Source organism: Knufia obscura (assembly GCF_036327395.1).
Source record: "Knufia obscura strain CCFEE 5817 isolate CBS 148926 chromosome Unknown scaffold_1, whole genome shotgun sequence".
In the NCBI taxonomy this organism is placed as follows: Eukaryota; Fungi; Ascomycota; class Eurotiomycetes; order Chaetothyriales; family Trichomeriaceae; genus Knufia; species Knufia obscura.
Window position 1 is genome coordinate 2,135,913 of NW_027042687.1, and position 24,137 is coordinate 2,160,049.

At 51.0% G+C, this 24,137-nt stretch overlaps 11 protein-coding genes across 11 annotated transcripts; 7 read left to right on the forward strand and 4 right to left on the reverse strand.

The window, feature by feature from the left end:
- Positions 1–372: 372 nt before the first annotated feature.
- Positions 373–3,721, forward strand: PMZ80_000805 (uncharacterized protein; the record flags this gene model as incomplete). The annotated part of the gene is made up of 2 exons (XM_064869255.1): positions 373–405; positions 440–3,721. 2 exons carry the CDS (start codon positions 373–375, stop codon positions 3,719–3,721), a joined length of 3,315 nt encoding a protein of 1,104 aa, XP_064734752.1.
- A 545-nt stretch (positions 3,722–4,266) lies between these two features.
- On the forward strand, positions 4,267–5,697 carry PMZ80_000806 (uncharacterized protein; the record flags this gene model as incomplete). Its single annotated transcript, XM_064869256.1, has 1 exon — positions 4,267–5,697. One exon carries the CDS (start codon positions 4,267–4,269, stop codon positions 5,695–5,697), a length of 1,431 nt encoding a protein of 476 aa, XP_064734753.1.
- Positions 5,698–5,902: 205 nt separating this feature from the next.
- Positions 5,903–6,778, forward strand: PMZ80_000807 (uncharacterized protein; the record flags this gene model as incomplete). Its single annotated transcript, XM_064869257.1, has 2 exons — positions 5,903–6,619; positions 6,680–6,778. 2 exons carry the CDS (start codon positions 5,903–5,905, stop codon positions 6,776–6,778), a joined length of 816 nt encoding a protein of 271 aa, XP_064734754.1.
- A 1,210-nt stretch (positions 6,779–7,988) lies between these two features.
- PMZ80_000808 (uncharacterized protein) lies at positions 7,989–9,529 on the reverse strand (the record flags this gene model as incomplete). The annotated part of the gene is made up of 2 exons (XM_064869258.1): positions 7,989–8,782; positions 8,935–9,529. The coding sequence occupies 2 exons, from the start codon at positions 9,527–9,529 to the stop codon at positions 7,989–7,991; spliced, it is 1,389 nt and encodes a 462-aa protein (XP_064734755.1).
- Positions 9,530–10,307: 778 nt separating this feature from the next.
- Positions 10,308–12,509, reverse strand: PMZ80_000809 (uncharacterized protein; the record flags this gene model as incomplete). The annotated part of the gene is made up of 1 exon (XM_064869259.1): positions 10,308–12,509. One exon carries the CDS (start codon positions 12,507–12,509, stop codon positions 10,308–10,310), a length of 2,202 nt encoding a protein of 733 aa, XP_064734756.1.
- An 855-nt stretch (positions 12,510–13,364) lies between these two features.
- CEG1 (Dcp1p-Dcp2p decapping enzyme complex alpha subunit) lies at positions 13,365–14,612 on the reverse strand (the record flags this gene model as incomplete). The annotated part of the gene is made up of 1 exon (XM_064869260.1): positions 13,365–14,612. The coding sequence occupies one exon, from the start codon at positions 14,610–14,612 to the stop codon at positions 13,365–13,367; it is 1,248 nt and encodes a 415-aa protein (XP_064734757.1).
- Positions 14,613–15,213: 601 nt separating this feature from the next.
- On the forward strand, positions 15,214–16,403 carry sgf73 (SAGA complex subunit Sgf73; the record flags this gene model as incomplete). The annotated part of the gene is made up of 2 exons (XM_064869261.1): positions 15,214–15,217; positions 15,268–16,403. 2 exons carry the CDS (start codon positions 15,214–15,216, stop codon positions 16,401–16,403), a joined length of 1,140 nt encoding a protein of 379 aa, XP_064734758.1.
- Positions 16,404–16,663: 260 nt separating this feature from the next.
- On the reverse strand, positions 16,664–17,956 carry PMZ80_000812 (uncharacterized protein; the record flags this gene model as incomplete). Its single annotated transcript, XM_064869262.1, has 1 exon — positions 16,664–17,956. The coding sequence occupies one exon, from the start codon at positions 17,954–17,956 to the stop codon at positions 16,664–16,666; it is 1,293 nt and encodes a 430-aa protein (XP_064734759.1).
- Positions 17,957–18,389: 433 nt separating this feature from the next.
- On the forward strand, positions 18,390–19,712 carry CEM1 (Mitochondrial beta-keto-acyl synthase; the record flags this gene model as incomplete). The annotated part of the gene is made up of 1 exon (XM_064869263.1): positions 18,390–19,712. The coding sequence occupies one exon, from the start codon at positions 18,390–18,392 to the stop codon at positions 19,710–19,712; it is 1,323 nt and encodes a 440-aa protein (XP_064734760.1).
- Positions 19,713–20,292: 580 nt separating this feature from the next.
- Positions 20,293–21,874, forward strand: PMZ80_000814 (uncharacterized protein; the record flags this gene model as incomplete). Its single annotated transcript, XM_064869264.1, has 2 exons — positions 20,293–20,300; positions 20,338–21,874. 2 exons carry the CDS (start codon positions 20,293–20,295, stop codon positions 21,872–21,874), a joined length of 1,545 nt encoding a protein of 514 aa, XP_064734761.1.
- Positions 21,875–22,507: 633 nt separating this feature from the next.
- On the forward strand, positions 22,508–24,097 carry PMZ80_000815 (uncharacterized protein; the record flags this gene model as incomplete). Its single annotated transcript, XM_064869265.1, has 1 exon — positions 22,508–24,097. One exon carries the CDS (start codon positions 22,508–22,510, stop codon positions 24,095–24,097), a length of 1,590 nt encoding a protein of 529 aa, XP_064734762.1.
- Positions 24,098–24,137: the final 40 nt, after the last annotated feature.

The following is a 24,137-nucleotide window of genomic DNA, read 5'->3' on the forward strand; positions in this document are numbered from 1 at the left end:
TAGATACCCAGCTTTACCCGCTGTTTGTTCAGCCAGCAACAGGCCTTCTTGACGAGTAGTTCACAGCGCCCCGTAGTCGCTGTCCCATGCACGGTCTGAACGTGTCATCCCATCTGTGAACCATTTTCATGTAATCCACTACTGTTCTGAGGTGCTGCCACACACCCACAATACGGCTGCAATCGACATCGTGTAGCAGGCATCGCCAGTCTCTCCGTGAGTGTCACGTGATCGAATCATGCCCTGCCAGTGGTGTGGTCTTTCCGAGTCGTGCCTTCACTTCCTACCTAGGTATACATGATCCAACTCATCATGAAACTCGTTTGAGTATGTGGTAGCATAGAGGCATGAACTGTCTGAACATGCCTCGCGATGAATGCTCAACGTCAGCAAGCATTTCTGAAGGTTGGTCAAAGTCTTTCCAGATACCATCATCGAGGCACTGATCACAGCCAAGCTCAAACCACCATGTGTCAACCTGAGTTCAATTGCCTTGAGGTTCAGAACGAAAGACGCGTCCATCAAAGATGTTCTGCGAGCACTCGAGGCAGTCAGAGACGTACTAAACGAACTAGCGAAATCAAATCAACTCGATCCCAAATTAGCCGAATATGCCTTCTTCCCTCTTGCCCAACAGGTCTTCAATGAAGCGAAACGACTTTCACCACGATGTCTTGAGATTGCGGCCGAATCTGTCACGATACTCGTGTCATACGGCTATCGACAAGCCCTCGTGCCAGAGCTTGGCAAGCAGTTGATTATCCTCATGTCCATGCTTGCCGGAGCAGGACCAAGCGCACAGACTGAGCCTGCGACCGATGAACTCAAGATCGCATCCTTCCAGTGTATCTATGCTGTCGTCAGAGCGCTGGCCATTTCATCGAGCGGTGCAAATGTGTTTGAGGATCAGGGGACCAGAAACGTGGTTGACCAGCTGTTCTACCTTCTGCTTGAAGCAGTCACAGAAAGCCCTTCCGATCAGGTGCAGGTTTCGGCGTCCGAGGTCTTGTTACAGCTAATCACAGTGATCCACAGCCGCGTCTTCCTGGCCAGTTTGCTCCCTCGGACAGCATCATCACTAACGAAAGCACTGAAATCGAGCACGAAAGCACGACGAACACAGAAAGTCTTGACTACGAACTTGAAAGTGCTTCGCAGCATACTACACAAGACATTAGCAGACGCAGTCGCGCTCAACTCCTCTGCTAACGACGAGAAGGAAGCACTAGGCGAGTCGTGGTTAAGCGCTACAGCTGCACAAGTGAAGAATGCGCTCATCCAGGTGACTAGATTGAGAATGCACGATAGTCCTGCGGTCAACCGAGCCTTGGAAGAATTATGCGTTATGGTTATCGAAGAATGTCGCACGACGCTGGCAGAATCAGTACCCATAGTGCTTGAAACGCTCGTTATCCTTTCTGCTGGACCGGACAATCAAAGCACGAGGTCTACTTGCAGACATCTAGTCATAGCTTATCCTGAAACCGAAGAAATGCTCAAGACAAGCTTCTTGAACTGGTCGAGATCTCTGCCTCGATTATTCCAAGCGCAGGATGAGAGGCCGAAGCAGATGGCTCTGCAGAAATTGACGGCCGCCTTACCGCTGCTTGTGGAGTCGCAGTCAGGCATGACTTTTGTGGTTCAAGACTTGATGCCACTATTACTAAGTGGAATCAGCAACATGGTACAAGACACGCCAAAAAAGGCACTTGAGCTCGAGAATGATAACCATAGCACACTTAATGCCCTAGTCAGCGCGAAGCCTGCCGAACACCGAACCTTCGAACAATTCATACTGAACCATGAAAGTCAACGAGACACCCTGTCACGCCTGAGAGAGCTCTTCACTGTTATACGGCAGAGTCCCGAACAGTCAGATACCACAAGATGGCTTGTTAATTCTGTAGCTGATACAGAAGGGGCGCCGAGATTAGCCTCATTCTGGTTAGCATTACAATTACTTAATGGTGACAGCGACGGCTCGAACCATATGAGTATGGATGATTTTCTGGTCCCGACGGATCCCCAAGATAAGAGTGCAAGCAGATCTTCACTTCTCGCCGACCTGCACGCGACCACCCTCCCTCTACTCTCCTCTGTCTTTGCCGAAATTTCCGAGGAGAGGTATGACTGGCAGCTTCAGGCTCTAGCAATACAAACGGTCACTCTGTATGCAGAAACCTTTGCTGGCGACTCTTACCGGCCGGAGCTTATGGACACGCTATATCCGGTACTCTCCTTCCTTGGCTCGCCAAATGCGATCCTTCGATCGCATGCCATGACGGCTCTCGACAAACTTGCACAGACCTGCCAGTATGCCTCTACGACCGATCTCCTTATCTCGAATGTTGACTATCTGGTCAACTCTATAGCGTGGAAACTGAACACATACAGCTTGTCACCGGAAGCACCGCAAATCCTTCAAATGATGGTACATTTGTGCGGCGCAGAACTGATGCCTTATCTCGATGATCTCATACAGTCTGTCTTTGCGGCATTAGACAGCTACCACGGGTATCCTCAATGGGTAGAGACACTCTTCAGTACTCTCAAGGCCATGGTTGATGTGTCTATCAAACAGCCACAGCTCGCAATAACGCAAGGCAAAGAGGCGCCAATTCATCGCAAGACACCCGCTGCAATCTCAAGCACAGGTGACATCCTCGACAACCTCCGAGCCCGGAAACGTCGGAAGGTCGATTTTGACAGACCAGCAGACGAGCCACCCGGCAAGGCGCCTCATAGGCCGTGGACTGAAAATCTTGATGGACCCAGCTTCCCTAAGTCCGCCGCTGCTGGTGATGATGATGAAGACCTTGAAGCTATGGCCAATGACGAGTGCGACGACAAGCTGGCGCCGATGAAGCCATCGACCGAAGAAGAAGAGCAAAAACTTAGCAAGAGCCATACACTACTCCTAAACATAGCAACATCAACGGTCCCGCATCTTGCATCACCATCCCCACGTGTTCGACATTTGCTTCTGGACCTGCTGAAGGATGTTTCGCCTCTTCTGAGCAGGGATGAGAATAGCTTTCTGCCGCTGATTAACGCGATATGGCCAGTGGTCGTGTCCAGGCTCTTTGCAGAACAAGGTGAAGAGGAAGAGACGGCATACAATATTGCTGCTGCGGCAGATACGATGGCTGTGTTATGCGAGAGCGCAGGTGATTTCATGGCTAGCAGAATAGAAGAGATCTTCCAGCAGCTGGTTCGGTTGTTTAAGAAGGTCAGGGCGCAGGTGAACTCGTCGTCGACAGACGCAGAAAATGGAAGAGGGGAAAGCCATTCAAAACCTGGCATGACGCCCGCAGCGAAGGCTCGCATCACTGGCCCAGTGAATCTTGAGGTCGTCAAGCCCGAAGGCAACGACATAACCCCGACAGCGAAGCCGAGCATGGCAGAAACAATAAGTATCCGACCCGACAACACTAGGACGAGTCAAGGCTTGGTCCTGAGCTCACTGATAGGTCTACTTGTCAGTATTATCCGCAACGTCAGACTGACACTGGACACGAATGACGAGATTATGCGCATGTTGTTGCCACTGATGGACCATAAAGCTGGCATTCGAGAGGCGCTCGAGGTGATGAACGAAGATTTTGTCTGGCTCTGGAACCTAAGGAGGGGTTCCAAGGCCTCTGAGATTGGCCTACCTACGGTACGAGACGCGTTGAGCAATATTGGATTGGCACCGAGGGCTGTGGATGTTGCAAGTTGACTTGACTAGGCGGATCACCGTGGTACATGATCTTAGTGACACAATCATTCAGGCAGCGACTCCTCACGTTCATGCATAACGCATGGGTAGGGAGCCTCTGCTGGAAAGTGCAAGTGTGCAGGCAAGATTGCAAACGCGTGCCGTTGGAGTGAAAGAGTGAAATACAAGCAGTGATGAACTTCCGTGTCACTTCTGCGACGTTGATTATCACCAAACACCAAATGTTTCCGCACTCAAGCTGCGACTTCATTGTCCTTGCAGCCTTTCGCAATCACATATCTTTGATCCCGACTGAGTCTGAACCTACCGTCTTTCGCTCTTGCCCAGTCAACGCAAATCACTATTACGATCCCACGAGACCGAACTCTTCGGAACAGCGAAGGGACTGATTGTAGCAAGCAAACCTCTAGACCATGCTGCAAAGCAACCAACACAAAGGCGAGTCGAATGCGCCATTTCATCTCTTCGGGAGGACACCAGCGCAGCACAGCGGAACACCAAGGTCTCGATGGCACGACCTCCCATTCGAACTACAATCCCGCATCATGGAGGAGGCCGCATTCTCTGCACCTCAACTAACTGGCAGCCCGTATCCACAAGCTTTGCAAGAGATCAATGTCAAGTTTGGCGCGATCGACCATGCGTCAAGAGAAGTGTTCCTGGATACCATTAGGATGAAATGTGTTTTCGTTGAGCTTCGCTTCTTCCGCAACGCGTCCAAACAGACGGGTAGGAACTTGCAGAGACGACTGGATTACTATTTCAAAGACTGCAGAGCTCGGGCGATGCACCCAACGATGAAGGTTTTCCCAAACAAATATTCGGTCATTCGTATCGATCTACGGAGCAACAACGATAGGGCTGTACTCTTTCCTACTTGCATCAACCTGTTTTGCGCAGATCGCCTAAGGCTGCTGTTGGTATGTCACATCGTATGGCAGCATGTGGAACGCTATCATGAGCTCCAGGTTACCTACCAAGCTCGAAGCAGGTCTGGATGTCTAGTGATCGACCAGATCCTTGAGACACTTGGTGCGGCATCGGGTTACATTCAACGAACCGACGTCACTGCCAATACTCCTGGAGGGCACGGCATGCTGCAGACGAAGTCGGACGCACTTTTTTGCCGCATTGCGCCAAGTCGAACGGTAAGTGCAGGTGACATATTGAAGCAGATTCTCGATTACCATCTTCGTGCGCTGGGTGAGCTACGTTCTGGCAGAATGTCCTTCATCCAGCTTCTGCCTCTGGCAGCTGAGGGTTTGGGCCAATGCCGGTGGACGCTGGTCGGGCGGTCACGCGCTCAGAGAGCAATCGCCCTCCAATACATAAGCTATGTTGGCCTTGTGTTCCACGGGTTGTCCCGATTCATGCTTCATAGCAAGAATATACACAACCACCAGCTTCATTATCTTCTGAAGGACAACTCCTCTGCCAGAACCGTGATGCGTCGAGCTCTCTCTGATGCTAGCGAGGCCAAGCGATCTCTATTGAATTGGACCTTACGCCCAGATCGACCCCTTAGCTATAACATCTTCGGCGCCCTCTTCGAGCTGCTGAAAGCAAGAACACAGCTACTATTAGCCTTTGCTCGAGCAGGGAGCATGCCCGGCTTTTCCATTAGCACTTTAGTGCGAGGTCGGTCGCTGACGCCCAACCAGCTACCTTCGGGAGAATGGAGAGGCCTACATGCTCGTGGCAGTGACAACAGCGAGTTGAACAGCTCGACCCATGTGCAACTGGCGTGCTCCTCGATCGACCGAGTGAGACAAGTATGCGGGCGTCTACGCGAGAGTGGCAACCCGGTGAGTATGAATTTGGATCGTGAACTCCAGTGGGCCCAAGATGCTGAAGCAATGTTGAAGAGCATCGAGAGTGCAATGGAGGACAGAGGTATGGACGTTCAAAGGGATGTTCTGGTGGACCCCATGATGGGATTGGAACATTATTCATTCCAGCTGTATCTTGCAAATTGATTCTTTCTCAAGGGCTCAAAAATGCCTGAAAGCATTGGTGGAGCATCACGGGAAGGTACCACAATGATGGAAAGGGTTTGAGCCCTTGTCACTAGGATCTGCCTATCTGTTTCTCCCAGTCCAAGAAATGGACCGAAGATCCTTCGGCATATCCAAACCCTTTATGTCTTTCGATCGTTCTACCTCAGATCTGTCCAATACAACCATGGCCTCTGCCATCCAAGATCCATTCAGACTTCTAGATCTGCCTCAGGAGATTCAAGATCGAATCTATGAGCTCTACTTCGAAGACGCTACAATAACCATTGAGCACATCGAAACCCTGTACGACAACCACGACCAGGCAGAAGACCCAGAAACTAGCGATGACAACGCGCCGCACATCAAGGTCAAGGTCTCCGACATTCCCAGTCTCTCAATCGACCTCGTCAGTCGCAAAGTCCACCTCGATGCGCTCGCAGCACGCAACCGAACTATCAGCGACATCCTTCAGCTGCAAACTGCAGTCGACATGCCCCAAAAACACCTTCTCCTCGAGGTCGCCGAGAACGCCAAATACGAATGGGTCCGCAACCATGTCACATGCCTCAAGTTTATGGATGACAATTTCCTGTATGAATTTCCTGACTGGCAGCGTTTTCTCCAAAACTTCCCCTACTTGAGATACATCACACTATGTCTGTATCGTATCAAAGCCGTCTTGGACTTTGATCTTCGAAACACAATTGACGATCTCCTCTCGGGCGCTGTTGATGAGGACATTGCACGGATGACGGTCGAGAATCCGCGACTAGCGGAGCTTGCTGCGGCGCAGAGCGTGTGGGATGATGAGTCTGGATATACTGTGACCTGCGTGGCGATGGTCAGCTATGGGGCAATTATCCCGAGAATGGATGGGGGGAAGCAGGAGACAGCGTATAAGGTAGGTTTATTGCGTATTCTTCAGCTGTATGAGCCACCCTCTTACTGACAATGCTGACAGAAGATCATCTACGATGTCCGACCAACTGGTGCAGAAGTTATCGAGCAGGAGACGGACGCCAAAGAGCTTGCTGTCCGGAAGGGGTGGATGAAGGAGTGAATAGACGAGACCAGGAATGAGGATCGGTCGGGACATCAGACGAGAAGGCCCACGCAGTCGCGTTTGTACCATGAGGGCAGAGCATGTATATACAGGATATCTGAGAAGCACGTTTCACTCACAAGAGACATACGGAAGGATAGCACGGATGCCAAGTACCAAGACAGCGTTCCGAATACTTGTTGACTTCTACCGTGGCGGTCAGCAGTTCAGAGATGTTGTGAGCATAAGCACATGCCACCCTGCTACCCAGGTGGGCGTTTTGGGTGGAAGGTCTGCCGAGCAACAGAGAGATAGATTCTCGCAGAGCATTCCCTCTGCTAGCTAGACAATTTATCAAACAATCAGATACTGCTGCTGCTCGTACTATCTGGTAGCAACGAAGCGTCAAGACTTCGGTGACCATCTGGCATTCTGAGAGATCGCGGCACACGTAGACCTAGATCGAGCTGCCGGGTGGGACGTACGCGACGGCGCGAATATCTAAGTACCCGAAGCAGCAAGAACGTCTATCAAAGGGCGTGATATCAGTGTGAAAGTAACGGACAGCTGCTCACTGCCTACTTGTAACAATATGGTCACTCACGTCACTTGATGGAAGAAGACGCAATACAGGGCATTGGGCTGTAACTACGATTGATTGTACTATCTAAGCTCTTCTGGCATCTGGTGATAGGAGGGGTACCTGTCGCGCTGTACCGGTAGGCGCCAAGCCTGTTCCCTCAATAATTTGCCGGTTTTGAAAATAGGGCTCAAAAGTTATCATCTTAACAACCCTCTCAGTGCACAACGCTTAGAACAAATTAAGTGATATCTTCATAGGTGCTTTCTTTGACGGTATTCAAATATTTTGTGCTAACTTTCGAATATATTGTCTCAATGTGTCTTGAGTATGGTGCTGCTGAATAGAAGCTGTTGAACAGGTATGCCAAGGAAACCGGCAAACTATTGAGGGAACAGGCTTGGCGCCAAGCAGCGCTCAAAGCACGATCTTGCCCCGTGGCCTGACGCTACCCATTGCCCCCTCCCTCTGCTTGTGTCCCTGCTGTGATGCTACTGTATTGTAGCGTACCATTTGTGCTCACAGTCTATGGGCAGCAAGAACTGTTCGGTATCGCCTCAGTCTTCGCTCATGACAAGCTTAGACCATTCTTCGACCATTCTCTAACCTCTCTTATACCAACCTCATCTGACTCTCACTTCAGCAGGATCAAAGGTCCTCCGGTAAGCGAATAGTGAAACCAAAACGAGCTAACTTTGGCATCGGCTCGACCAGAATCTCCCTCTGCATATCCTCTCCCCTGTCAACTATAGCAAAGACGATCTCCCGCCTCATACGATCGAACTCGTCGATCCATTGGAACAGAGCCTTTATGTCCATCTTGAGTCTCGACACGACAGGGTCAGATACGACCCGTTGAGCTCGTGCACGGATGATTGAATGAATCAGCCGGGCATGCTGTAGATGGTCTGCGGCGGACAAACCGGGTGCCCGCCTTGACTGGGTATGGGCCTCGGCAACACGTACGAGTGGACTGATACTGGAGCCGGGGAGGCTTGCGGCACGTGCTAGTGCCAGGCTTACCTCTGCACGTGCCTGTGCCATCTGGAAGAGGGCCTCGAAGGCTTCGATGTTGGTGTATTCTTGTTCGTTGATCACGTAAGCTCTTAGGTCTACCGTTAGTGCTCGCGTTTGAAAGAGTAGACGTTGGGTGACCGTGAATGCTAGTGTGCCGTCTTTGAGCAGGAAGTGGCTCTGTAGGTGTGGTATGTTCTTGTTCAGAAGAAGATAATTTGCTAGTCCTTTCATCGCTAGACCATTGAAGATATTCGAGAAGTACTGAAGGATCTTGTTATCGTTGTGCGAAGCGAGGGCCGGGGTGTCGATTTTTGTGTGAAACCAGTAGAGTGCCTCGAACGTGACAGGAAGAATCTCGTGAACTGGGCGTCCGCCCGCGACGGCTTCGCGCACGACGGTGAGTTGATATTTGTGGATGCATTGACCTCGTCAAGTGTCAAATCGAAGATTGGTCGTACCATGGGCCCAAGCAATCTTGTCGCTTCGTCTTTGGAAAGCACTTTAGGATCGCAAAACAACTGGGCGCCGACCAGGTTGCAAAGCACTGCACTAATGTCTTGTAGCACAGTAGAGACACGTGCAACGGCAGTACGGCTCGTCGGAGGAGCTCGTATAGTGGCTGCCTTGAAGGACAATTTGTTCCCATGCAATACGCCCAGGTAGTGCTGTAGAGCAAGACACATCAGGAGAGTACCGAAGCGGTCGGCCAAGAAAGTTACTTGCGCTGCTGCATCCAATGGCTTGTCTGCCGGAAAGTCGTAAGTTAAACCATGATGCTCGTCTAGAACGACGTCCACCAGAGATATCGCACGAGCCTCGCTGTAGTTTAGGAGGTGTGGAAGTAAGACTGCTGCGCTTGGACTGTGGAGAGAGTAATGTTCCAGCTGCTCTCTCACCCTGGCATAGGGGTCTGCCTGCTGATAGAGGTCTGCCTGCTGTGAGTGCGCTCGCAGTGTTTGTACTTCGCATCCAAGTCCTCCATAAAATGTCAGGCGAACAAAGACATATTCCTCCCTGACGGCCTCCAGAAATGCTTGTCGTGATCTTTTGTCGATACCCGCCATTGTCATATCGATACTGATTTTCGACGGGTATTGTTGCACAGGCGTTGAACTGTGTCGCACTTTGTCTGCACCTATAGAGAATTGGGCAATGCGAATCAGCATCTCCATAGGTAGATCCTGCCACTGCGCAGACATCCTCTATTTCTTCACCTCAACCTTCTACTTCCTTGAGTCCAACTTTCGACTTTTCTGACCTCAACCTCCAACCTCGCTCACTTAGATCTTCGACTTCCCTTGCCGAACTTGTCAACTTCCTAAGGCTGGGCTACTCAGCAGACAAGAGTGAGGTCTCTTCTAGGATTGAATACGTTCGGCTTTGTGCTCGGATTGCACCGTAGTGCGAAGGTGGGGTTAATGTCGGTGGGCCAATGTCTGCAGCAGGTGTGACTTTTTGTATGGTTCTGAGTCGATTCAGAGATATATCTCACTGTGGACTTGGTCTCGTATGAGGGAGTCGCGGTCTTCGACAATAAAGAATGGAGCTTTCTCGACGAGACTAAATACTGATCGAAAACAGTGGCACGAGACTGAAAGTATAAAGAAGCTCGTTTACTTGGTGCATGGGTGATATATGACACTTCGACATTAGCGGTAGTCGAGAAGTGAAAGTTGTAGCACTTACACTCTCACACTTGCACCTGGACTTCGTCAAGTAAAGGCCCTATCCTGTAGTAACAGCCATATCAGTGAGGTAGACATATAACATTCCGGCGTTGAACGCTGTCCCGCCACGCGCTTGTGAGAGGGCCCAATAAGCATGACAGCGAGAGCCTCAGGCGCGTGTGTCTTCCACTTGAGCCTGGCGACATGCTGATAACACTCCTTTCAAGAATGTATGGTAGCGTGCGAATCATTTGTCCATTTAACATCTCTTTGTTTGTGCGTCTCATGTTTGCTGACTTTTGCCAGTCACAGGATCTCGCGCTCGAGCTCCAAGCATGTATATCGGAGTGCTCTCCCAGTCTTCATAATCCACGTTGTGCGTCTCAACAGCAGGTGTAAGCCCTGTACCCATCATATCAAAGATGCCAGGCCCACTGTCATGCCCATACCAGCCTGTGAACTGGTCAAGTTGAGTCCAGTCGATTGTGCTCGCATCATCTGACCCATTCATGAAGTCTGAAATCGGACCCAAGTCGACATCCATACTGAAATCTTGTGGCGCTGCTCCGTTGGCTCTGAATGTGGGGGTGACGTGTTGGAAACCACCGCTGCCTACACTGTTGACTTCTGGTTGACTTGGTGCGGGTGTGGGTAAGTGCATGTTTGGGATCGAATTTACTTGCCCCGTGGACGAGGCCTCGGCGAAAGCCTTGTCTGAACCGTAGAAGATCGGTACTGTCGACGTGTTTATCGATGTTGGTGCGTCGTTAAGCGATAGCGGCTTCATGCTGATCCCATTTGTAGAAGTACCAGAAGGTTGCTCATTTCCGGGCCGTGTTCCGTTCGGCGTGTCATGATATTCTCGAACTCCATCAGCCCCTGCGGAACCTTGCTTTGTGATTCTGAGCTTTCCTAGCACTGCAGAAATGACGCTAGAGACTCGCCTCGCTTCTCGGCTTCGTGCTTGAAGATCAACACATATAGCTTGACATTTTTCGAGTATCTGGAGTACAGACTTCGTCTCCTCCAAATCAAGCCATTGCTGAGGACTTGTTCCTGCATTGGTACATTTTCTCCTGCTCACAGACATTGCTAGGCACAAAATAATGGTGGCTAGGAGGAAGTCGATTACGGTGAAGCTGCTGCACATCCAGTTGTCACTTGAAAAAGCACCGCCCTCCTGGAGCTCCGGGTGAATATCGATCAGGCTTGTACAAATTGATGATGCGGCGTCAACACAAGTTTTGTAGCTGTACTCATTGCCCGGAGCGGCCATGTACTTCCGATGTAAGATGCACAGCGACTTCTGCCAGAGAAAAGAGAGGTTAAGGCGGACCATGACCTCGTAGAACGGGTCTGTAATGGACTGTGACACGGGTCGGATACGAAGCGATTCAGGTATGGTCTCTGCCTGCGCACGTATCTGAGCATCCAATGACATGATTACCGCTGTTGTTGGAGGGACTGAGGGAAAGGAAACGGAATGATGACAGATCTTGGAGTATGTGTCGACTATGCGGGCCTTGACCACAAAATACAGTATCTGCGTGACATCGGCTTCCGGTCGCGACGGCGGTAGGGCTTTCGCGTCTTCATCGAAATCACTGTCTAGTAGGTTGGTTGGAAACCTAGTGTCCCAAGACTCGGGAGGTATATTGTTAGGAATCCCGAGTTGGAAAGCAACGAGTAGGTCGAATTGTTTCACCATAGCCCACGTCCGACGTCTCATCTCAGTCTCGAACGGCGTCAACTGCTTGGGAAAGTTCGAACCGTCGCGATGGTAGCCCATAAGGTAGGCTAGACGAGTTTGTAGCCCAAATATTAGCGCCACCTCTCGTTGTGGATCCAGCGAACCTATAACCTTGCATTGCAGGTACACGGAGAGCGCCTCAACAACGTACGGCTGTGGCTTCGAGTAGTTTCCTAACACCAAACATTGTCCAGCAGCTGTTTGGAAGGACTCTCTCTGGTTGATACCAATTGCAACATTGTCTGGTGACTGACTGGAAGCGACACCCAGGCTCGCAGCAAGACAGCAAAGTGAGAACATGATCGAGACCCACATGACATTTGTCTTGAGCGGATCTTGCCAGAACGCCTCGTACTGGCGACGAAACTGCTTCGAATGGATAAGTGGCATGATCATGTACCGCGCATTGAAATATTGTGATATTCGTCGATCTACCTGTATTCGAGGCGGTAGATGCGCTTTGAGTATGTGAGCCAAAGAAGGTGGCCTTTCACTTCCGAACAGGGCGTCCGGTTCCGAGTGGTCAACTGGCTCCCCTACGCGTTCGTCGGAGCCAGAGACTATCTCGTTCTTGAGCTCGTGGATGTGTTCTAAAATTGCCGACCAGTGAGTCGACCCGGTGTACGGAGCTCCTGCACCAGCGTCTCGATCAAGAGTGCCTTCCTGACCACTGCCGTTGGATGAAAACACATTTTCTGGCGGTGATGAAACGTTTTGCGAAGAAGTTTCGACCATGTTCCTCACGAGGTCTTCGAGATGTCTGAGGCGGTCCTGGGCTTTTGTAGCTGACGAGCGTGATTCATCCTTTCGTGCGGACAACGCGTTCGTGGCGGGGACGGTTGCAGTTTTGCCATAGAGGCATGAACTTCGTTCACCGCGTTTAATACATGCATCGCATGGGTGACCTCGATCGCATTTCAGCTTCCGGGCTCGACAAGATTGGCACGAAATAGGTTGTCGGTTACGTTTGCCTATTTTGTTCACATCAGAATGATGGTGGTTAGTACTCGTCGCTCGCCACTTGTGTGTGTAGCTTGACAGGTCAGCCATTCTCAAGTTTGTCTAAGCAGACCAGAGGCAGTATCATTGGGTGGTACATGCTGAGGAATGAACGAAGTCGATGGACAACGTGCAGAGGATTCAAGCCTCGGAGCTGAGCAGGGACTAGGAAACATGCTTGGCACGGTTGCAATGAATACCTAAGCAATAATGGAGTCGAGGGTGAGGTCGACAGGGAAAGCATACGCATAACGAGAGGATGAAGATTTGGTTTTGCCAATATCAACATGTTGCTGGGATAACAACATCATCTTGCTTAGCCAAAGGTGAAGCTTGAGAGTCTGAGACTTGGTGCGAATCATTAAGCAAACCTTCTGACGTCGAGGCAGGTGCCACTAGAGTGCTCTGCCACACGTCACGCAATACGAAGTTTCGGTGGAAGTCGGTAACGATTGACTAACTAAGCGGCAGCACTCAATAATTGCTCCTGCCCTTGGGTATCACATAAATTCCAAAAACGATAATACCTTCTCCAATACCAACGCCGGCACCCTCCATTGCAACCGTGCCGTATTTCCGCTGTAGCTATTGCTAGGCTCGGCTCTGCCGCTTCGCATCCCTGGCCTTCCAGGCTGTTCGTATCTCGTCAGCATGATCGAGAAGATCCTGCTGAGTGATGTGGTCTTCGATGGAGATCTTAACGCTGTCGAACGTCGAAACGTGGTTAGCCTCATTCTTGTCGTCTCGTCGCCGATGGTAGCGCCATCTTTTGTCTCCATGGCCATTCACTTGGTTGCCGTTTGACGAGTGACCATTGACGGCGCCAGTATCTTCCAGAAAGCACTCGACAATAGCGTCCTGCAAGGGCTCATCCTCGGCCTTCAGCATTTCCCATTCGTCCGGTGTCAGGTATAGGCTGCCCACTCTACTGTAATCCATATCGCGGCCATGATAGATGTAGAGACCGATGTCCGCAGGCATCTCATCATAATCTATATCCTCTTCGCCCGGGAGGCCGCCATCACTGGTATGCTGCCAGGTGATATGCATCAAGAAATCAACAGTGTTCTCCTCCGGAGGCTTCCACTTAAGAATGTGCGGATCTGTACCAGACTCATACTTTGTTCCTTTGCAAGTGAATATAAGACCGTCATTGCCGTGCAGTTGCTTGACCTGAGGTATGATCTCATGAAACATGGTCGCTAGGGAGTAGCTGAACTCTGTCTTTTTGTCCTCTAGGATGAAAGCCTGCTTGTGCCTCTCAGCTGGGAATTCCTTTAGCCAATTCTTGTAGGGATGTAGGATGAATTGTTTCAAGTAACCCAATCTCTTGTCAAGCGTGCGCTCTCTCAAATCCTTGCCATCTATGACCAGGAGATCAAAGACGAGGAACTTGATGGTCGAGGAACCATCCGGGTACCTATCTTCGACAAGCTCTCCATCCAGGATGGTGTCAACATGGAAGTTGTTGTGCGGATTATCCTGATGGGGGAAGCGAAGGTTGGGGACGTAGTAGTATTTGTTCTTTCGATCTATGAGGTAGACAACCGGGACACGCTTAGTTGGTGCTGCTGGATTGCTTGGGTCGGTAGGGACATTATCGGAGGTGAGGTACATGAGGTATCGAATGCCATCTGTCTTCTCGCAGACGAAGTAGTCCTGGGTCTTGAGTTCTTGAATGTGCTGCTTCGCAAAGGAGACGGGTTGGGCTCCAGGAAAATGTCTAGGATTCCCTCTCTGCAACAGATTGGCGACTTCTTGCTGGAAGATTAACTCCAGGTCATCACCGGCCCACACGCCGCCAACCTTCTCGATGATTGATAGAGGTCTCCCATCCATCGTGCTGGTCGAGTTTTGTGTGTTGGGGAGGACGCCGGAGAATGAATCTGACTTATATCTCAGTCGGAGATATCGCGGCCTGCCTTTTACATTGAGTCATACTGGAGGCAGGAGCGTTGCAGATTGCGGTTAGTGGTTGCCTCAGAACAGTGCACCTGCCACCCATGGGGTCCTCCCGAGTGCTCGCAAGGCTGCAGAAACTATCTGAAAGCGGTGCAGCCTTACTATGCTAGCGCGATGAGCACAAAAGAACGCGCGGATCAATTCCGACAGACCCATAATGAGTACGTTTCAGCCGCATTCACTTTAGGCAGACATATGATTGGTGCCCAGATTGTGCTAAGAGGTGTCATTGAGGCCGAGGGGGCCGACTCGGAGACTGCGCATCGCCCGAGCCCAGAGCAAGGTAGCGAGAGTAGATTCTCGCCATCACGATCCATGTGCTTGTACTAATACGGATTTCCGTAGCGACTCAACGTCAACACTCATAGGGACCAACCGCCAAGGTACAGCTGCTCAAATCCTCCATGACCTACAACTAGGAGTGCGCAACACGGCCTGGCATTCACAAACTTGTCGTAAAAGCTAGATGGCCACCATCATGTGTGAGTCTCATGCTGCGCTTGGCAACAATGGCTTGGACTGACACCGACAGTGAGACCTACAAGTTTCGTGGATAAGGGCTTCTTCGCCGGCCTGGGCCTGAAGAAAGACGGCGCATTCAAGAAAGTGAACAAGGTCAAGGCCTTAAGGAAGCAAGAAACTTCCAAGAAAGCGAAATCCAGCAGCGCAAAGAAAGACAGCGCTCCCTCCAAAGGGCCGACCTCACCTATCTACCCTCAACTCCGAGATGTTACAGTCGAGCCCAACGCCGAAGAACAGGACGACCCATTCGATACCATCGTATGCAAGCACTGCAAGAAAACCATCCTCAAACAGACCTCGAAAGACCACATCGCCGGCTGTCTAAAGTCGAAGCAAGAGAAAGCCCGAAAGAAGAAAGAGGCCAGAGAAGCTGCTCTACGCGCCAAAGAACGAGCCGAACGCGGCGACGATGAAGAAGACGAAGACGACGACATCAAAGACGGCAAGAGAGGCAAACTAGCCAACGGCGATGACGCTAAGAGCAAGAAGCGCAAGGCCGAAGGAGAAGACGATTCTAAGCCCAACAAGAAAAAGAAGAAGGAAGAGCAGAAGCCTAAAGCAGCTAAGCCTAAGGGACCAGTCGATGTTGAGAGGCAGTGTGGTGTTACTCTGCCCAACGGTCAACAATGCGCCCGCAGTCTGACATGCAAGAGCCATAGTATGGGTGCAAAGAGGGCTGTACCGGGTCGAAGTCTGCCATATGATATGTTACTGGCTGCATATCAGAAGAAGAACCAAGCTAGACAGCAGAAGGCCGCCATCGATGCCAATGCTCCCGCCCTATTCGACGATGAACTTGATAATATCACTGGACCAGTCGATTCTGACGAGGAGCGGGATGCCGTCATGACTTCGATACAGAGAAGCATAGCTCGCCCGCAACCTCTAGTCACGAGAACATTATTTCCGACACGTCGGAAATACCAGCTGGTGCGCATGAAGGAGATGTTGTCGAATGCAATGAGCGGCAACAGAAGCGGAGGTCTGTTCAGTGTATCTTCTGGCAACTCCGGAAGTGCTTATCCTGGATCTGCGGCCAACGAGACTTTTGCTATTCCTTCGGCAACACCTCTGACTGCGAGCACGAATATGCCGCAGGGCATGTTCAGGCCTCCTTCGCGGAGAGAGTCTATTGATGTGGCATAGCTGTGACTGGACGGGCTTTGCCTTTGTTGGAAACAACATGATTCTTGGGCAAAAGGCTTCACAGACGAATTGGTACGAAACTTCCGTCATATTTGTTTTATGATACCCCTATGAAACAGTCATGGCATGGAGCCTCCGCTATGTGGTAGACTGTTCAAATCTCAAAATTCATTATTTCTTCGTTGAGATTCACTACTCTGTTTCTACACCGATTTCTTATTGTCTCCTTGACGTTAAGTGCGTCGAGCCCAAAGCGTCTCTCACAGCTCATTCCTGGCACCGACTACCTTCTGCGCACCATCGCCCATGTCGCTTATCACCTGTTTGGCCTTATCCCTCCAGTTGCTGAGCCGACCAGGCTTTTCATGCTCGCTTTCAACCCAAAGACCACGATCTTTCATGCCTCGCTTGACGATACTAGTTATGATCTCATAGGCCACATGTGCACCTGCGAGTGCTGTGCCCTCGGCCCTGTCATCGTACCCTGGCGAAACCTCGACCACATCAGCACCAACAATGTTCAAGCCCTCAATACCTCTCAGGATTTGGATCAATTCTCTTGTTGTCCAGCCGCCTGGTTCTGGTGTGCCCGTGCCTGGAGCGATACCCGGATCGAGCACATCGATATCAATGCTTAGGTAGAGAGGCGTCTCGGTGCCGATAGTGTCGAGGATAGTCCGGACGATGCCATTGACGCCCAGAACATCTATATCATCCGTCTCGATCCGCAAGAACCCTTGTCTGTCATCATCGTGGTAATCACCAAAGTCATCGCCGGAGAGTCTGGTCCGTAGTCCAGCATGCACAGATGAAGAGTTGAGGATCAAACCTTCGTTGGAGGCAATCCAGAACATACTCCCATGGTTCATATCACTTTGTGCGCCTGGGCTCTCGAACCATGCGGAAGGATACTTTGCCGGATGCCAGGTGTCGAGATGTGCATCGAAATGCAGTACCGCTATAGGCTGCTCGTAGACCTTGTTAAGCGCCCGCAAAGCTGGAAGGGCAATCGAGTGGTCTCCTCCGAGTGACACGACCCTGGGATGCGTCCAAAATGTGCTCTCGTCATAGCTTAGTGCCCGACGGTTTACCAGTTCGAGGTATGCTTCGCTCATCTGTCTCAATGCCAATGCATTGTCGAATGGACTTACGGGTACATCACCACAGTCCAGGATCTTCGGCCATGCGGTGTAGGGATTTAAGCCAGCTCTGGCATTGAAACCTCGGAATGAGGTCTGTCTGGCAGATGCAGCTCGAATAGCTCGGGGGCCGAAGCGGGCACCTGTGCGGTAGGAGACGGATGTGTCGAAGGGAACGCCGAGGATACCGATGTCGAAGAGCTCAGACGGTGTGGTAAGACATCGAATATGTGGCAGGTGAGCGTAGGTCATGATACCGGAGAAGCCGAAGTCTGTGCCCCATTTTCGCTCGAGCTCATCGAGGGGTGTCCCTTCCGCTGGTGGCAGCTCTAGCGGAGGGTTATCGTAGAAGGAGGCCCTGCTTAGCCGGAGAAGAGCGAGTAGGAATAACACGAAGGTAATGAAGAGCTGCATGGTGAAGCTGCCACCTCAAATTCGACAACGGAATGCAACGACTGCTGCAAGGTGTCAGAAGCTTCTGCTGAAGAGCTTGACAAGCTGTGTGCGCTGTGAAGTAATATCACATTTTGATGCAGTCATGGCGGGCGGTAATCTCCTGCGGCAGTTCATGCCTGATAAGGAATTTTGTAGAGACTTTTTCTTCAGCTAAACTCCACCTTCTCTTTTCAAGCGAATCCGACGCGTTCCTTCCTCGAAACTATTTTCGCTTTGCATATCGCGTGGCAGGCAGTCTCTTGAACACTAGAGGAAGTTATAAGACAATACCGAAGCAGCCTTCCCCCACTTGGGAGGTGATGAGATGACAAGAGATGGATTGAGAAGAGTTGTTGTTACAGGCCTGGGAGCTGTCACACCTTTAGGAGTCGGTAAGTCTTCCTTAGGCACCATGCCACGTGCGGAGATCACCTTCACGTCTCCCACGAAGCTTAAAACGCGTCGCTTCGCGTTGCTCATTGCCCCTATTAACAACACCACAGGCGCAAGACGAACATGGCAACGGCTCATCGCCGGTGATTGTGGCATCACCTCGACCCGTCACCTCGGATTCGAATATTCCAATCTGCCAAGCCAAGTTGCTGGCATTGTCCCAATCGGCCCTAAAGCTTCAGGTGGCTGGACAGCAAGCGAACATGTCACGGCTACTGAAATACGTCAAGCAGCCCTCTTCGCCCAGTATAGCCTCGCAGCATCGGCGGAAGCCCTCGAAGATGCAGGCCTCGAAGGAGGTAAGTCTCTCGACCCAGACATGACCGGCATCTGCCTTGGCTCCGGCATCGGAAACCTGTCGGACCTCTACGAGACTTCTGTAGCCTACAATGAAGGCAAGAATTATCGCAAGATACATCCCCTCTTTGTTCCACGCATACTCATCAACCTCGGCGCCGGACACATCAGCATGCGATATGGCTTCAGAGGACCAAATCACACAGCTACCACTGCATGCACCACTGGTGCACACAGTATTGGCGATGCGATGAGATTCGTCCAATTCGGAGACGCAGACGTGATGCTCGCTGGCGGTGCAGAGAGTTGTATTCATCCTGTTGCCATTGGAGGCTTCGCACGATCAAGAAGCCTAGCTACGGACTTCAACGATGCACCAGAGCAATCATCGCGACCCTTCGACCGGGACCGAGCTGGCTTCGTGATCGGCGAAGGCGCCGCGGTGCTTGTGCTCGAAGAGTTCGAACACGCAAAGAGACGAGGTGCAAGGATCTATGCAGAGCTTGTTGGATATGGCTGTTCTGCCGACGCACATCACCTTACTGCACCACGAGAGAATGGTTCAGGAGCGCTGGAAGCTATGCGAAAGGCACTGAAACATGCGCAGATCAAGCCGAATAGCATTGACTACATCAATGCCCATGCTACGTCAACGGCTCTTGGCGATGCAGCTGAAAACGCTGCGATCAAGAGCCTCATGATTGAGGATGGTGGTGTTGTAAAAGCAAGCGATATCAACGTCAGCAGCACGAAAGGGGCCATCGGACATCTGCTCGGTGCTGCTGGCGCAGTCGAGGCACTATTTAGTGTTTTGGCGATCGATCAAGGTGTCATGCCGCCCACCTTGAACCTCAAGAACCGGACGTCAGACTTCGACTGCAACTACGCGGCGAGAGAGGCTCAGCAACGCAAAATCGATGTTGCTTTGACGAATAGTTTCGGGTTTGGAGGTACTAACGCCAGTTTGTGCTTCAGAAAGGTATAGCACGTACCCAACGTCCGGAAGGCCTGGAGTCCCCTGGTCACATACCAGGACACTTCTATCATGTCTCGCGAGTGGGCCGATAGTCGCCATAACGATTCGAGCAGTGGGGGAGTATCTTCACGTTGTGAAGATCGTGATCCGGATCATCCTACACGTCACATTTAATCTTCAAACGTCATTTGAGGCAATGCATCTTGACTGGCACGCGCCTGGTCGCCGCGGCGACGAGTCTGCGCACCTTCCTTGGGTGGAAGATACGCTTGGTATTCCAAACCCTAGCAACAGCGGCAGACGTCCTCTGCGTTAGACCAACTACCAGACGTCGGAAGAGAAGTATTCTATGAATACAATGCTCGAATCAGTCTTCGGATGCTGAGGTCGAACCACTTGACATTGCGCCTACGACGTTAGGAACCCAATCTGCACCCCTGGGGGCCCGACACACAATGCCATGTGGTAGCGTGGGAAACAATGACCATTGTTAGACAAAGGACTGTTGTTGCTGCGCTTTGTGCTGCCGAACGCTGAATATCTTTGCGACAATGACAACAAGGATACATAAGTAGGCCAGATTGTCGCCATGGCTGCGTTGTCCAGCATCTAATTACACAACAGTCTTTTGCAGGCAAGAAGATCTGAATTCGAACAGCAATTACAAACCCTACTTTGAGCACCGAGTCAGTGGAGCGCCACGAACAGATTTCTCGCCAGACACTCGCGAAACGTCGACCATCAACGTAATGTCAGGAGAGCGCCTCCCTTACGATATCTGGCGTATCGTCGCCCAGCATGCCCTACCCACAACCAGCTATCAGGAGCTGAGCGAGTACCCTCCGCAGGACGAGTTCAGTCCAAGCCACTTCGCCATCGACGAAGAATCTCGAAAAGCTTTTCTGGGTCACATTACGAGTAAGAAGTATTTGTACATCCAAGTGAGTCACCGCTTGTGCTATCATGTTCCTAGTGAAGCTGGACTTTGCGCAGAACAAATCCGTTTCCTGGGAGATCCATCGGCGCACCCTGTCCGGCTACTCAAGCAATCTGGCAACAGTATACCGACTGTCGATATCGAGCTCGGCTGTCGAGCTCAATGCCCTACCTCACGAATCAGGACCACCGCATTCTTGCGCGTCGACAACCTAAGACTCATGCTGTTGTGCGCGATACTGCAAGGACAGGTCTCCAATGACTCTAATCACGCACGTAGAATCCGCAGCATCATGGTGGACGCCTCTTCGACAACCCATACCGTTCACGCTCAGCAAGCTCTGGAAGTGGTTGAATTGCTCAGCACATTTATGTTCGAACTTGACTCAGCGAAGATTCAAGGTTTCCCCCAGGAGGCGTGTCCCGAAGAGCTGGAGCAGAATTTCCTAGTCAACCCTGTGAGCGACCTCTTCCCAAAAGGTGACTTGGCATTTCTGACACCTACCTTCGAGGGCTACCTTCTTCAGCTTGAGGGTCTACTCCAGAACGGAGTCGCAAAGTGCCATGTGTCCGTGGCTGCAGCCAAACTTCTCATGAGCAAGTGTTTCTACGTGGTGGATACAACAGGTGGACAGCTCCAATGGCAATACTGCGACTGCAGTGACCAGCGGACGTCAAGAGCGACGGACAGACTAGCGACAATAATCTTCGATGGGCTTTCGGAGTATTTGCTCAGTCACGCTGCAACCGAATCTGGGCAGAGTCACTTCTTACTCACAAGCAACAACAAACATTGGGACTTACTCCTCGAGCAGTTTCGCTTTAAGACTTTCAGAGCATACCGCTCTCTGGAAGAGATGGCAGACCAGATGCAATGGAACTATAATACCAGCAATATTGCCGACCTGCACGACACAACACTGGACAGCTATCGACTGTGCCTAGCCCACCTACAGCTACGTTTAGCGGTGGCTCGAGCTTCAATTGCCAGCGCTTACCTACACAGAGAGATTTCATGGTTCTGTTATGCTTCGAGGGGTACAGACTTTCACTCCCAGCTTCATCGTATGCAGGGACAACGGCGTGTCGTTGTTTTCTGGACAGAACGTCTCATGGCCTATGGTCTTCTCACTAACAACGAGGACGCCGTGCGGTTGGACACAATGATAGGCTCTTGCGAAGCGCGAGTCCAGTGCCAAGATCTTGCTCGTGGTCTGCTGGATCCTGTGATCTAAACGGCTGCCAGCGATATCGTCCCCAACAATACTCGGATCCTGATGTGCCACCAAAGGTACGCTAGACCACACAATCTATAGCAAGTCTGGCGATTTAGCCACGTAAGTATGAAAACATGTCGGTAAGTTTCCAAAGAATGAATTATTGCAACTACCAAATATCCATATGCAAACCTGACCCTACTGACTCCTGACTAATGAAGATTGATCAATCGACGCAGTCTGCCAGTATTCGGACTTCCTCCTCGTTTCCCATTAGAGCGCTGGCGACGCTTGTTCTTCACCCCTTGAAACATTGAGTCACGATTGGCAAGGCTGGCTTTGCACGTCGAAACAAAAGTGCTTGTGCCGCAAGAAGTCGCGTAACAGTGAAGGCTCTGTCACCGTGGCCCTTTGTACTTCACAATGCCAGCAATCAAAGTGCGGCTCAGAGCTTCGGGGCCGCACGCAATATACCAGACTCGGGATTTGCTTCATCGACTCAACATCTTCCCACGCACTGGTAGCAAGATATTCCACCTACCTAAACTCCCGAACGAACACAATCTGGGACAACACGACTCGTCAACAACCTCACCAGTCCACCACCTTATTCAACGACTGAACACAAGTTCCCACACTACAGAACCAAGAATGGCTTCGACATCACCATGGCACAAACTGCCTCCAGAGTTGATGCTCCTTATCGCCGGTCACGTTGCCACACCAGAAGCAGCAGTAACGCACCAACCACAAATCACAGAACGCGCCAGCAACGCTCCAATTGATTTGAGCCTCCGAGCAACAGACAAGCTTTCACGACAACTCTTTCTCGAGAGTATAGCAAAAACTTATGTCTTTGTCAAGATCTACACCTACAGCTGTCCCGCAGACAACGGTTGTCAAGATCGCATAGTGCAAGACTTTGAAGAGGCTTTTGGGCCACCTCGACAGAACGAGGTGTTGTCGCAAATGCACGTCCTCGGTCATCTACAGCTTTCTGTCATCACGCTGGACGTATCATGTCTCAACAGCCGGCGGAGTCGTCCCACGGGACCACGAAAACTGACGGCTTTCTTTGCGATCAATCCGCTTCGAACATTGCTACTTTGCAACACCTTGCAGCGATGGGAGCCTTTCCACGTCCTGGTCGATGTCCAGACTCAGAACAGAAGCATCAACAAGCAGATCAAACAAATGATGTCGAGCATGCGAAGAGCCATTGTTGACAAGAATGTGACCATTCAATCACACCTACATGGCAACTTCGAAATCATGAAGATGTTGCCCAGCCTTCAGCAGCATATCCGCTCTGCTGAGATCACAACACCTAAGCAGTTGGCAAAATATGTCCGGACAAATGCAGAGGATCTGCAAGCCCTCCTAGACGCTGATCATCCATCGTATCACCTTATCCCACTGGCGATCAATTTTCTCAACACGAACTTGCCGATGATTAGACACATTCTCTTCAACGCACTGCAACAAGACCAGGACCCGGAAAACGCCAATAATACCAACAAGATCCTGCTCAGCTACTGCTACATCGTGCTCGGCGGCCTCTCTGAGTTCCTGCTAAGCCAACCACTTACCATCTGTGCACAAACTCATTACCTCTTCAGGCGAGGTAACGGATCCTTGCTGAACTGGTGCCTGAGGACATCGGCTCAGCGTACGTCTACCCCCGACCTTAATGGTTCTGTTCGCAAGCATCTTTCCACTGGAGAACCAATTTCCAAGGATGAAGTTATTCGACTCTACCAATACTTCCCGATGTTCAAGGTAAGAGCACAGCTCTATCTCGCATTTGCAAGACTGGGGCTATCGCTGAAAATTCAATTTCCGAAAGAGCTAGTATTTGGTGGTGAGGTCAGTGACATTATAGATGAAAACCTCGACCAAGTTACAAACGAACTAGACAAGGTTCAATGCGTGCTTGCCAATAAGATCGATGACCAGAAAGAAGGCTACCAAGCGTCGGATCGGGACGAGACACTCTTCTGGCTGATGGAGATGCGGTATCTCACAAAACAGATCAGTATTGCTGAGGGCGTCAGGTCCAAGCCCAGTCCGAGTCTCAGTGAAGCAAGACAGGACAAAAGAACTCGTCAACTTCCTGCTTGCCCCTATCATGCCATTACATTTGATAGGCGAGACGATCATATTGCCTTATCTGTGAGGATGTGCAATACGCGGTCATGCACTCATGGCCGTCAATATGTGAAAGATGGCTCAGGCAGTTAGATGGCTCTTGTGAGGGTGAGTAATAGAGACGGGCGTCAAT